Genomic DNA, 14,312 nt, shown 5'->3' with positions numbered 1-14,312 from the left:
CTAATATTGAGTTACTACTAAATGGCTCATTGTGAGAAAAAAAAACAAGATATTTTTTTGCAAAAGAAAAACAGAACGAGTGCAGATGTGTGAGCATCAGGTTGCATCAGTATCAGTGGCTCAGTGAGCTGCTTTCCAGCCTGCTGATGTTTGTCTTCACCGCACAAACATGAGCTGTTAGACTTTGAAAGTCATCGCTGACAGCTTAAAATAGTGATAGCTTAAAGCAATAACATACGGCCATTTAGTTTGTTTCATAGGAAAGTGAACTTTAGATTACTTCTGCTGTGATCTGGCACTGTGGAGAAATTTACAGGGGGCGGAGGGTTTCTTCAGGGGGATGGAACAACATGAGTTATCACCAGATGAGGAAGACAAGTTATCAAACTACATCCTCTAACATCTCGTGCTTTTCTCTCTCCAGGTCTTCAGACCAGAAGTTAGTCTCTAGTCAGTCTGAGACGTTTTCAGCAGAAGACATTATGGGGGCCTCGTCATCTCAGACCAGTGAGACCGCTGGTGGAGCGGCTGGTGGAGCGGCTGCTAGAGCGGCTGGTGGAGCGGCTGCTAGAGCGGCTGGTGGAGCGGCAGCTGGAGTGGCTGGTGGAGCGGCAGCACCGGTGGCTGCAGCACCTGTGCTGCCACTCCAGCTGCCGCCACTTGTGGCGGCAGCTGGAGTGGCTGGTGGAGCGGCAATATGGATAGAGGCAGATGGCAGCAGCAGCAGCAACAGCAGCAGCAGCAACAGCAGCAGCAGCGGCAGCAACGGAAGCGGCAACGGAAGCGGCAACGGCGGCGGCGGCGGTGGCGGCGGCGGCGGTGGCAGTGGTGGCGGCGGCGGCAGTGGCGGCAGTGGCGGCGGCGGCGGCAGCGGCGGCGGTGGCAGTGGTGGCGGCGGCGGCGGCGGCAGTGGCCGCAGTGGCCGCAGTGGCCGCAGCGGCAGCAATGAAGGTAAATTAAACAGGACTGAGTCAGAAATATGGTCGTCTATATTAACGTCTATCATCAGTGTTTTGTTGGTGGTTAAAACCAAGGGTGCCCAATAGGTCGATCGGCCGGTCGATTGCCAAGGTATTATGGGTAAATCGCATGCCATTCATTCTTTAAAAAAATAAAATAATAATAGACAAAACGCAGCTCCCGGTGTGCAAATTAACAGGCTTGTTGGAAAGAGCTGGCGGCCGCAGCAGGGAGCGGAGTCAAAAAACTGTGGTCAAATCAGACAGTTTTAGGCTGCAGGTTTTTGTACGTGCTTTTACTTTGAAGTGGTGTATGTACGTGCACGCGCTTCTGTAGCCTCACCAACAGGCAGCGTTAGGACTTGCAGACTTGAGCCTGACGTGAAAGCTGGTATTGGTGTGTAGTTTGTTCTCAGAGCAGCGGTGCTGCCGCGAGCCGCTCCGCCTCACAAAGAGAAACACAGTCAGTTTCTCAGGACTCGCTGCAGCTCACAGTCCAGACTGAACATTAATGCTCAAAGCTGCTGACCCCGAGGTCTGATCCATGCAGAGCACTTTAAGTCAGGATCTCTTCTGGATCTTTACTCTCCTCTCAAAGAGGACAACTTTCCTCACATCACAAGATGTAAAATATTGTCGTCTATGTTAACGTCTATAATCAGTGTTTTGTTGGAGGTTTAAACTCACATTTGATTTCATTTAAATGTTTGAAGGTTTCAAGTTGATAATAGATGACAGATTCCTCTAATTCACCTGAAAGAAGTTGTGACTTCTTCACTGGTTGTTGGTCCAATTCTGTTGTGTTCAACATGGATTAAGTCAACACTTTGTTATGTTTCATAACTCATTGTTTTCCTTTCAGTGTCTGAGATGACCAGAGGGCTTTCTTCAATAAACCAATGGAGGCTACAGCTTCTAGTACGACGCCGCATCCTGGAACATGAAGGTAAAGAAAGTGAAGAACAGCAGAACAGGACCAGAGGTTTAGACACTAAGAGGAACAAACAGGATCAAGTCAATGACAGGAGAGGACTCTGGGACTTGAACCTGTGGAGAAATACAAGCTGCTTCTGTTTCTAGTAGTTTCACTAAAGCTCTCTCTCTTTATTTCCTCTGGCTCGTTGTCTCTTCAGAGATTGAAGCTTTCATCGTATTTCAGGAGGAAACATGAAGAGAGAGGTTGTGTCTGAACACAGCAGTCATCATGTGATCAATAATGTTGACTGAATACAGCAGTCATCATGTGATCAATAATGTTGACTGAACACAGCAGTCATCATGTGATCAATAATGTTTACTGAACACAGCAGTCATCATGTGATCAATAATGTTTACTGAACACAGCAGTCATCATGTGATCAGCTGCAGCTTCTAATAATAATAATAATAATGATAATGATAATATCATTCTGTTCAGGCTGTGAAGATGTTTGTGGACGCCAACAATAACTGTAATGAGCAGATTATTACAGATTACATGAAACAATGTGTATCTCTAATCAATGTAATCTCGAATCCTGTGAAGCGCAGCAGCAGCATGGAATGGTTGCTGTAATGGAAGATTTTCTCAGTTGATCTGCTAAGGAGTTATGGAATCTCTGGATCAAAAATTGTCTTTAGTCTGTTTATTCTTGCAAGAAGGAACGGTCTGCCACAGCCACCCAAAGCAGTCTGCGACACAGAATTCAATGAAACAACAGTCACAGCTCTTTTTTATACACGATGAGGTTCACACCTTCAAACCACGTGGAACAAAGGGAACACTGGGTACCCGCCCATCTTAGACCTTTCGTCTCTTGGTCCTTGATTACAAAGAAGTCACAATCTCCTTTGCCCTGGGAATTCATCACCCCATCAGTTCACTAATTGTTTACGACCCCCCCGCCCTCATTTGCATACACAGGAAACAGTCCTTTGTTTCACTTCCCCTCACACCGTCTGCTTCCAACATCACAAAGAAACATTTAAATCAGTTTAACATTGCAATACTATATTTTCCCATTACATTCCACTCTTTTGATTACATAATAATCACACAATATGCAAAAATATAGTCTGTACATCATGTTCCAAAACCCTTTCAAAGTACGACTCATTCATGGTTTAAAATACTTCATCACTAAATGATACGTGAAGAATAAAAAACATTTTTAAAGAGAGGTAATTCTTAGTGTGTTACAAGCATACAAAAACCCTTTTATTTTACCCAGGAGTGTCGTCAGAGTATGAGACCTTGCATATGTCTTCAGAGTCTTCGTAGAAGTCTGGATTGAGACATATATCAAGCTTGTCTCATATGTCATTTTAGTCTGAGTAGTGTGTATTGTACCATTTGTATGGAAATGAGCTGTGACACACAACATTTCACTAAAGGAGTAACACAACAAATGTAAACACAGATAAACAGTAGTATCATCAGCCCACATGGAACAATTAACCTTGCCATTGTTTGAACCGAGTGCAGTGGCACTAGGAGATATTTCCGGCTAATACTTGCGTTAGTCCAGTCAGAACATGGTTCTGGTAGCGATTCATCTGCTATGAATCGCTTCTGAGTGTTATCTGTCGTATTATGTTTGAGCGTTGAACTCAGACCATATGCCTGCTATACTTAATTTGTTAACCATTAGACATTAGACAACCATACCACTCAGTGCGGTTACATGGATTCGAATAACTGGCTTAGTCCGACTAAAATCGAATTATCCAGTTCATGTAAACACCTTTATTCGAATAACTGCGGTCCGACTACGATCCGATTAACACCCCTGGATAACTCGATTCGATTCGATTGATAATTCGAATAACGCTGCATGTAAACGCTGAATCGGATCGGAACTGGACAATGCGTTTGTGCGCATGCTCAAGATCCCGCCGCCTCCTCCCTCCCTCCCTCCCAGGTCGTGACCCGGAAGTCGAAAGAGACGATAAGTTGTCACGGCCGGCAGAAACAAACAAACGTAAAAGTCGGGTTACGAGCCGATAGTACCTTCGGTGGGTGTCTCCGCTAGCTCCCTGATGTAGCCAGCTAGCGCTGCTGCTAGTTCCCCGTTTGCTCTGCGCTAGCTCCCCGACAACCACCGAAGCTAGCGGGGTTCTCTCCATTATGAAGAGTGAAGAGGTCAAGCGGAGATGGCTGTATCACCACTACATGTAATGAAAACAGCGCCACCTGTCGTATCGGATATGACATGCATTCGGCCAATGATTCGATTTATTCACTGCCATGTATATTCGGATAACAGCAGTTGCCCCAAAAGAGAGCATAGTCCGACTAAAGCAAGATTCCAATTAATACCAGCATGTAAACGCACTGACTCTTTTGTCGCATGGTATTCCACCCAGGCGACAACTCAGCACAATGAGAAGAAAGAAAAAAGAAACCGTTAGGGAGATAAGGTTCACCATCAGATCTGCAAAGAAATGGTTAGGAAGAGAACATATGCAAAAGTACATTAACAACAAAAAACAAGTATGTCGCGTGGACGGAACATGTGATTCGGACTCATCAACCTACAGAAAGAAATCAAGGTTAGACAAATGAGTATCAGAGAGGCCTAGACGAGGAGAGCACAGAACTTGGAGTTCTCCTGGAGTTCTGGAAACAGAAAATTTTGGGTTAAAAACATTGCAGCGATTAACCGTGACATTCTATATGTCAAAGAGACATGGAAAAGTGAGACGATTTCTGTTGGAGGAGAATTAACGAAATCAAATGTGGAGCCAGTAAGTTAGTGGTCCACCACATCGCGAGAGGCTGTAAGAGTCCTTCCTACAGCTGCGACTGCGCGGAGACATTGCACAAACCTGCAGCGACAGGATCAAGTTTTGCGCAGAAATATGCAACTGGTCGTAATTTATCTTCATGAGACTGTAAGAGCACCGATGTCATACAGCCAGAACGTTCATCAACCTTCTGAGCGAACGTTTTTTTAGGACCAGGCAGACCCAGAGTCGGTGGAGTCTGTAAGGCGCATTTCATCTCTGTGAAAGCTTCTGAGGCTGCAGAGAGCCACTGAATTTTGTCATGAGCGATAAGATTTTTACCTTGTATGCAATTAGAACAAAAGTTGTTAAAGCTGAGAGTAATTGGAATAAACGAACATCAGTAAAAAAGAACATTATTTGTTTCTTTGTTTAAGGTTTTTAGGAGCGTCACAATTGAGGCAATGCGTTTGGACGGGAGTGTTTTGCCTTTACCGGAAATATTGTGAACCAAGAAATGGACTTTTTGTGAAACAAACCGTAATTCAGATGAACTAGCTTAATGTCCTTCTTCTGCCAAGTGTTTTAAAAGAAAAACACTGTCTTGACCCCACACTGTTCAGATGGACTTCTGCATTAGCTGCTTGTGAGTCCTGGACAAACCTCCACTCTGTTGGTGCTCCTCTATCTCTGATTTTCCTCAACGAAAAAATGTAAACACCGACAGGTGAACTATTGCAGGGGAAATTACGCCTGCCTGCAAAAGAGAGTTAAACACAGGAGTTATGCCATCAATAGCTTAGTGATGTTTGCAAAGCCGAAACAAGGATTTAGGTGTGATGACCACAAGTTGTGCATTTCTGATGACTTCCACGTCATATTTACCCGTCGCCCTGAGAAGAAGAGGGAGCTTCCTGTAAGGGTGGGGGAGACTGGAGGCCTCAGCAAGAAATGAAACAGTGTGTGGCTTTTCATCATCAAACAAATACACAGAGTGTAAGGCAGATGTGCAAATATGGAATTGGACCATGGTCATGTTGGATGGGACTGCGTACAACTTTTTTTTTTTTTTAAACCTTTTATGTGTGGAAATCAAACTGATTCCCACGTGTCAGCTTCAAGCTTCTGTCAAACAAATTTACAGGGCAGACGTCTGAGGACAAAAATGTATGCTTAGAGAGCTCCTTTTCTTCTTATCATACGTGATTGGAATCACAAACAATTTCTTTCCACGTCAACCCAAAGGTTCCCACAAAATAGACATATTGTCCACTAAGTTTAGGGTGAGACAAATCATTTCGTTGAACGCTGAGTCTGTGGTTCCTGTTTCTACAAGAAAAAAAAACACTTTTAAAATCTTTTTTTATTTATTTATTTTTAAAGGTTCACTGGTATTTTATACACACTATATGCCTGCAACTAACTTGATGCCTGTTCTAAATATGTCATCAGTGCATGTTTGTGCGTGTGTTTGTTAGTCGAGCATGCGCTGTGTGTGTGCTTGTTCTTCATTTGCATGTGCTGTGTGTGTGTTTGTGTGTGTTTGCTTCTCACCCCCTCCTCTCTGCTGCTTCAACAGGATTTCCCCCTTTCTCTCTGCATGCCCCTCCTCACGTCAGTCAGAGTTCTGATGTCTCTGTGCTTTCTGGACATGGTTTTCATCCCACCATGGACACTCAAAAGCCCAATGTCTCTGATGGCAGATGTAGCATTTGTGTCTATCTGCCTGTGCTGCCCGGTATCCTCGTCCTCTGCCACGTTTGTTGAATTCTTGGTTCCAACGTGGAGCTTGGTCTCTTGTCATGCCTTGAGCAGCCTGGGCCATGGTTGCTTGAGTCTAGTGAAGTTCTTGTTCCTTTAACTCAGTCTTTTCTTATCTGGCCACAGTTTGCTTCTCCGCGCGATTAGCATGTCTGGTGGTCTGGAGGTGGGCTTCTTCACAGCCGATGCAGTTCAGTGTTACTGCTGCAGAGATGATACTTCCAATCAGCTGGGACCTCACCTCTGGTGTTTGGTTCTTGGAGGCCGCTTGTTTGTTGAATACAGCGTGCAGCTTGGTGTAATGTTCTGTGATGCTTTCAGCAGTTTGTTGTCTGCAGGCTGTTGATTGGCTGGTGATGAATACGGTGGAGGGCATGCGTCTGAGATCAGGGTCCATCCTGTGCAATAAGAGAGAAGAGGACATCCCAGAAGCTTTGTCTGCTCCGGTTGTGTTAGCATCTACTTTAGGCATCATTTCACACATTACCTTCCTTTCCCTACATTCTTCAGGAATGTGAAATTCGGTTCATCAGGCAGAGGGATCTTGTAGTTACTCCCTCTTAAATCCCCATATTTCTGCTTCATCACATTTACAATGGGTCCCTCCGGAAGACCCATTTCCTTTTTACTCTCTGCTCCACCCATTCTTTCAGGCGTGGTAAGTACTTATTTATTAAATATAGCGTCACTATAAGTCCCGATTTTCTTTACCGTAGAAAAATCAAGTGAAAACCGTATGAGGTCAAGGTTGCAACAAACGATTTCAGAGTTTATCTGAATGCAATCGCAGATCCGTAAATTGTTCCTGTTTTCCCTTATGGGATTGGTCAGGGACCTGGAATTACAACTGTTGACAAATTTTACTCTGTACAAGTATTGCACTACTCAGCCCTGTCTTCCTTAGCGGTCAAGAACCTGAAAGTACAACCCCCAGACAAATTTAACCCTGTCCAAGTATTGCACTACTCAGTCCTGTCTTCCTAGTTGGTCAAGAACCTGGAAATACGATCTCAGACAAATTTCCTTATGTCCAAGTACAATTGCGATATCGTATTACTCAGTCCTGTCTTCCTGAGTAAAAAAACTGGATGGATGATGATGAATCAGAAATACTTTAGGCTACAACTACTTTATAAATCAATATACATTATATACAACAGGACAAGACAACTTATGATCATTAGAGACCATATCATTAAACACAATTTGTTTAATTCTCTAGTTTTTATCAATTATTTTACGAAGTTCTACATCTTCGTAATCTCTATGAACTTAAATCTTAAATTTGGAAAATCAACTTCTTACCAGATTTGAAGAAAATTCCTTCCTTGTTTGTTTGATCGTTTTGAAGTCAATCGGGCTCTTTGGGCGTAGGACCCATCTCTCTTTGTCTAATGAGGTATGAGGCAGAACCAGTTTGTGGATCTGAAGAGGCCTTCTTCCCAGACACCCTCAGAGCCGAGATGGAGCTTCAAACGATCCCACTTCTGACACCAATTGTAATGGAAGATTTTCTCAGTTGATCTGCTAAGGAGTAATGGAATCTCTGGATCAAAAATTGTCTTTAGTCCGTTTACTCTTGCAAGAAGGAACGGCCCATAATCGACAAAACGCAGCTCCCGGTGTGCAAATTAACAGGCTTGTTGGAAAGAGCTGGCGGCCGCAGCAGGGAGCGGAGTCAAAAAACTGTGGTCAAATCAGACAGTTTTAGGCTGCAGGTTTTTGTACGTGCTTTTACTTTGAAGTGGTGTATGTACGTGCACGCGCTTCTGTAGCCTCACCAACAGGCAGCGTTAGGACTTGCAGACTTGAGCCTGACGTGAAAGCTGGTATTGGTGTGTAGTTTGTTCTCAGAGCAGCGGTGCTGCCGCGAGCCGCTCCGCCTCACAAAGAGAAACACAGTCAGTTTCTCAGGACTCGCTGCAGCTCACAGTCCAGACTGAACATTAATGCTCAAAGCTGCTGACCCCGAGGTCTGATCCATGCAGAGCACTTTAAGTCAGGATCTCTTCTGGATCTTTACTCTCCTCTCAAAGAGGACAACTTTCCTCACATCACAAGATGTAAAATATTGTCGTCTATGTTAACGTCTATAATCAGTGTTTTGTTGGAGGTTTAAACTTACATTTGATTTCATTTAAATGTTTGAAGGTTTCAAGTTGATAATAGATGACAGATTCCTCTAATTCACCTGAAAGAAGTTGTGACTTCTTCACTGGTTGTTGGTCCAATTCTGTTGTGTTCAACATGGATTAAGTCAACACTTTGTTATGTTTCATAACTCATTGTTTTCCTTTCAGTGTCTGAGATGACCAGAGGGCTTTCTTCAATAAACCAATGGAGGCTACAGCTTCTAGTACGACGCCGCATCCTGGAACATGAAGGTAAAGAAAGTGAAGAACAGCAGAACAGGACCAGAGGTTTAGACACTAAGAGGAACAAACAGGATCAAGTCAATGACAGGAGAGGACTCTGGGACTTGAACCTGTGGAGAAATACCAGCTGCTTCTGTTTCTAGTAGTTTCACTAAAGCTCTCTCTCTTTATTTCCTCTGGCTCGTTGTCTCTTCAGAGATTGAAGCTTTCATCGTATTTCAGGAGGAAACATGAGGAGAGAGGTTGTGTCTGAACACAGCAGTCATCATGTGATCAATAATGTTTACTGAACACAGCAGTCATCATGTGATCAGCTGCAGCTTCTAATAATAATAATAATAATAATGATAATATCATTCTGTTCAGGCTGTGAAGATGTTTGTGGAAACCAACAATAACTGTAATGAGCAGATTATTACAGATTACATGAAACAATGTGTTTCTCTACAGAGACAGAAGAGAAGCCTGTGAAGCGCAGCAGCAGCTATGACTTCCTGCCACCTTACAGTAAGTTAAACTGAACCGTGTCAGAACTATTTACAGTTTACTGTTTATTAACATCAAGAGTTACTGTTTGTAATAACACCCATTTAGTGTAATTTAAATATTTCCAAGTTTTACATTTACAGTTTGGTAGTACATCTTAAAAAGTACACCTGTCATGATTTGAGTTTTCTGTTTCCTGTTTTATTTTGAAGTCTTGTGTGTCCTCTGTCTACTTGGTTCCTGATTGTGTGTTCCCTTCACCTGTGCTGCCCTCGTTGTGTCTACCTGATTGCCTGTTAACTCCCTCTGGTACCTGTTTGTCTCCTGTCTCTTTGTTGGTTCGTACTGTGTGTTCCTCTGTTCCTCCTGAGTAAGAATGTCTCTCTCTCTGTTTAATGATATTGTTTTTTGTTAAAATACATTTACTTTGAACTGTTGCATTGGCATTTGGGTCCTCACTTCCTTTCTTTAGCACCAACAATCACTATCTTGAGCATTTGAATGTCAATGAATATCTACATGTTCTGTATTGCTTCAGATCCAGTTGAGCATCCTGTGACGTTCAGCAGAAGCGTTGAAGCTAATTAAACTGTATTAACGTCTATAATCAGTGTTTTGTTGGTGGTCTAAACTTACATTTGATTTCATTTAAATGTTTGAAAGTTTCAAGTTGCTAATAGATGACAGATTCCTCTAAGTTCACCATAACCTTTGAAAACCATGGCATCCTAATATCGGTACTTTTGTATTTTTTGCAAATGCAACATATAAATAACAAGAAAATATATTGATGTTGCACGTCAAATATATTATAAACACCAAAAACTCAAACAGAAAGAAAGATAATCATAAAAGTATTAAACAAAAAAAGCCCAAAATCAGCATGTTTCCAGAACCAGCAACCCTTAGCTTGGTGCTATCAGACAAATGCTGAAGTCCAGAAGCAAGACGATCCCACAGAGTCCAGACATTCAATGTCCTTCCAGCTCAAAGAACCAGAGAGATGAGCCAAAGAGCACAGAAACATGAATCGCTTTATTGCTTTACAATCAGCAAATACTGCTTACCTTTGTTTTACAGTTTGAATATTGTTAATGTGTGTGCTTGTTTTATTTTAAAGGGGAAATATAGGTTGTTTTATGAAAACAAAATCAGATTTTTAAAATTATTTTTCATAAGTCATTAAAAAAACTGATGTATTGATCACCATAAGTAATATAAAAGTGAAATATATATTTTGGTATATGATAACATTCAAATGTTATAAATGTGAGCCCTCGCCTGAGTTTTTTCTGTACTAAATCCTCTCTAACTTTGTTCTGCTTCACTTTATCAAAGTAAAACAATGCAAAAATGATGTTAAAACTTTGAAGTAGTATTTGGGAGAATTTAAAAGCTTATGACCGCATTATTTCAAGGTAAAAATCATGCTAAAAGTGCTTTTTTTTCTAGGCGGACCTGAAGCTTTACATTTCTTTCTGTGTGTCATCTTCATTTACTCTTAACCAGTAACACTCAGACTGATATTTACACATCTAAGCAAAACGTAATTTAATTTAATAATTTATTTATAGAGCACATTTCACAGACAAAGGTCACAAAGTGCTGTACAGTCAAAAAAAAAAAAAAAAGACACGGTAAAACACATTAATTAATGGAGCAGCCCTAACACATTAAAAACAAATTTAAAAGAACAAAACAAAAACAAAACATAAAAACAGGTAAAAGTAAATTAAAAACAGGTTGTAGGTACTTAAACAAACGCCAGCTTAAACAGAAACGTTTTTAGTTGTTTTTTAAAAGACATCACCGAGTCAGCAAACCGAATTTGTACAGGGAACGCGTTCCACAGCTTAGGAGCTGCTGCCTCAAAAGCTCGGTCACCACGGGTCTTGAAGCGAGTGTGTGGGACGGACAAAAGATTCAGCTGGTTGGACCTGAGGTAGCGGGCTGTTGTGTATGGGCGGAGTAGTTCAGCTACATAGGATGGAGTCTGACCATTGAGTGCTCTGTATGTGAGGGTGAGGATTTTAAAGTGGATCCTGTGCTTTACGGGGAGCCAGTGAAGAGACCTGAGAATGGGAGTTATATGAAACCGTCTATCTGTCCTCGTTAGTATTCTGGCAGCAGCATTCTGGATTATCTGCAGCTGGTTTATTGCAGATTTGCAGAGTGCGGGGAAAAGTGCGTTGCGGTAGTCAATACGTGAAGAGATAAAAGCGTGTATGACCATCTCTAATTCAGATGAAATAGATCTCAATTTGGAAATGTTTCGAAGGTGGAAGAAACAAGATGGAGACAGCTTCTTCACATGGGGGTCAAGTGACAGAGATTTATCAAAAATTACCCCTAGATTATGCAGGTTAAGGCGGACAGCAGAGGAGAGAGGACATTATACTTCTGCTGAATGAATCCAAACCAACCAGAACAGTTTGTGTTGAGTTCAGACATCACAGGTATCGAGGTGTTGATGCAGATTAGTGTATTAACTTATTTCATGCAGACTAGATGATAATATCATTCTGTTCAGGCTGTGAAGATGTTTGTGGACACCAACAATAACTGTAATGGGCAGATTATTACAGATTACATGAAACAATGTGTTTCTCTACAGAGACAGAAGAGAAGCCTGTAAAGCGCAGCAGCAGCTATGAATGGTTGCCACCAAACAGTAAGTTAAACTGAACCGTGTCAGAAATATTCTTCTGTTCATTAACATCTAGAGTTACTGTTTGTAATAAATCACATTTTATTTAAATATTTACAAGTTTTAAGTTTACGGTTTGATAGTCCATCTTAAATGAGACATGACTTTATGACTTTCTGCTTGTTAGTCCGGTTCAGTTTTCACTTCCTGTGTTTCTAACTCAGTGTTTCCTCCTCAGTGTCTGAGCTGAGGGTTGTTCTGCTGGGGAACAGCTGGTCTGAGAGGAGTTCAGTGGGGAACTTCATACTGGGAGAGACTAAGTTCACTGATGAAGAACCAGATGAGTGCCTGATAGTCAGAGGAGAGTTACAGGAGAAACAGATAGTTCTGATCAACACTCCAGATCTGCTGCAGCCCAACATCTCTGAAGACAAACTAAGAAGACATGTAGAAACCTGTGAGATCCTCTCTGGTCCTGGACCTCATGTGTTCCTGCTGGTTCTCCAGCCTGAAGACTTCACTGAGGAACTCAAAGAGAAGCTCTGCAGAGTCCTGGACCTCTTCAGTGATCAATCATTTGATCATTCATTGGTACTGATATCAACACCCAGAGAGGAGAGTTCAGCCTTCATGGAAAGATATCGTCAACATCCACCCTTAAAAGAGATGATCAGGAAATGTGAATACAGGTTTCTGTGGAGAAAGAACCTTGAACGTCCAGAGCTGTTAACCCGGTTGGGTCAAGTTGTGAAAGAGAACAATGGAGAGTTTGTTCGTCCTCGACTGTAAATGTGGATTAAAGTTTGTTGGTACCACGTGAACGCTAAACGTATCAAATATGTCATAAGTTGTAAACAGTGGCGTCCCTAGGCTCAGACATTTGGGGCTAAATCCCGGGATGTTTTTTAATTAGCCCCAAATTCTTTTATTTTCATTTTTTTAAAGATCACATCCTCAAATTACGGTTATCTCACGTGGATGCTTCCACAGTGTTTTTGGACAGGTTTGAGTAACAATTATAAATATATATATTTTTTAAAAGCCACTACTTTGGCTTTGGCACTAACACCTCCAGGTCACACGAGACGTCATTCAACCAAAACAGCGCTGCTGTCTTTAGGTAGCAGCACAACAAGATGTCACAAAAAAGATTTCGATGTTTTCCCCCAAAGGTGGTCAGGAATCAAAGAGGTAATGGGAATAGAAATGATTTAAACATAATTTTGAAAAGCGTGTTGCAGCTGAACTACTAGAGGGATGTAGCTGCTAGTTGGTATTACATGGAAAACAAATGTGTTATTATTAGCATCTGTCTGTAAATGCAATTGCAGTGTGTGAGAATTGTGTACCTATAAATAATGAAGCTTGGGCTTCTTCTGGAGGGGAAAGCTAAAGTCAATGTGAGGGTATAACATCCAACCATCTTGTTTATTTTCTTTTTCATGAAATGCCTCAATTCAATTCAGTCCAGAAGAGCAGGTACCTGTAGGGTATGTGGAAAATGTTTCTACGCCGAAAAATGTCGGCGTGCACATTTGCTATACTTTTCAAGCTAAGCCCGGATGTGTCGAAATTCTAGAGACGCCTCTGGTCGTGAATAGATGTCTAAGAAAGGTTATTTGAAGATTCTAACAAGAGTCAAAAGCCTGTAAAATATATGTGCATTCTTTAAATATGTTATTGTTTACTCCTAATCATCACCTGATATGAGCTTCTTTCATGAGGCTCTTTCGAGATGAGCCAGTTCTGAACACATTCAATCGGCATGCAATGCATGCTGGGTAGATTTGTGTCTGACTTGATTGACTCACACGTGGTCAACGATAATCTCACGAGAGCGAGGTGGCCGTCGATTTCAGAGGCAGCCGCTGCAGCAGCTCTCCACCGGCTGCCTGGCCCAGTGCATGATGGGAAACGCCTGCTGTCGCCACATCAGAGAGTTGATTGGCTCTTAGATTTGCCAGCAAACACCGCGTTTTGGAGAAAATCCTTATTTGATGTGTAGTTGTAATACTTAACGCTGGATTGTTGACTATTAGTCTCATGTTTAATATAAAAACATATTTTGTGTGGTCTATAATACAAAAATCACAGGCAGACATGAAAAGGCAGACACGCTGTGAGTTTTAGACATTCATATATTGTAAGTAGTCAGAATCTTAATCTGTAATTTGCAGTTGCCATTTTAATCTTTGTTTATCTTTTGTCTATATTGTTGCCCCTGTTTTGTTGTTTCCGTTTTTCTCATTTTTTGCATTGTTTGGCTGTGATTTTATTCTTTTTGTGATTTTATTCTACGTGTTTTTGGCTTTTACAGGATTCTTACTGTCATGGAAAACAAGGACTGGAAAAGTCCTTGAAAAACATGAAATCCCTAAA

At 41.8% G+C, this 14,312-nt stretch overlaps 2 protein-coding genes and 1 long non-coding RNA gene across 3 annotated transcripts in view; all 3 read left to right on the top strand.

Annotated features, from left to right (window-relative positions):
* LOC137799392 (uncharacterized) overlaps positions 1-14,312 on the top strand; it is a 64,134-nt gene that overhangs the window by 19,206 nt on the left and 30,616 nt on the right. The window lies entirely within an intron of this gene.
* Positions 895-14,312, top strand: part of LOC137799485 (GTPase IMAP family member 8-like) — a 29,090-nt gene continuing 15,672 nt past the window's right edge. The window contains exons 1-4 of the mRNA XM_068596279.1: positions 895-951; positions 1,822-1,905; positions 8,726-8,809; positions 9,251-9,307. Of these exons, the coding sequence (XP_068452380.1) occupies positions 1,830-1,905; positions 8,726-8,809; positions 9,251-9,307 (217 nt within the window). The 5' untranslated portion in view covers positions 895-951; positions 1,822-1,829. The remainder of the gene's footprint in view (positions 952-1,821; positions 1,906-8,725; positions 8,810-9,250; positions 9,308-14,312) is intronic.
* On the top strand, positions 10,918-12,754 carry LOC137799398 (uncharacterized). Its single transcript, XR_011079418.1, has 3 exons — positions 10,918-11,307; positions 11,901-11,957; positions 12,172-12,754. It is a non-coding gene; the product is annotated as an uncharacterized lncRNA (long non-coding RNA).

The sequence above is a fragment of the Clinocottus analis genome, unplaced genomic scaffold (assembly GCF_023055335.1).
Source record: "Clinocottus analis isolate CAN_PGR_092001 unplaced genomic scaffold, fCliAna1.0.p SCAF_35, whole genome shotgun sequence".
NCBI classification, from domain to species: domain Eukaryota; kingdom Metazoa; phylum Chordata; class Actinopteri; order Perciformes; family Cottidae; genus Clinocottus; species Clinocottus analis.
This window is presented reverse-complemented; position numbering and strand designations above follow the sequence as displayed.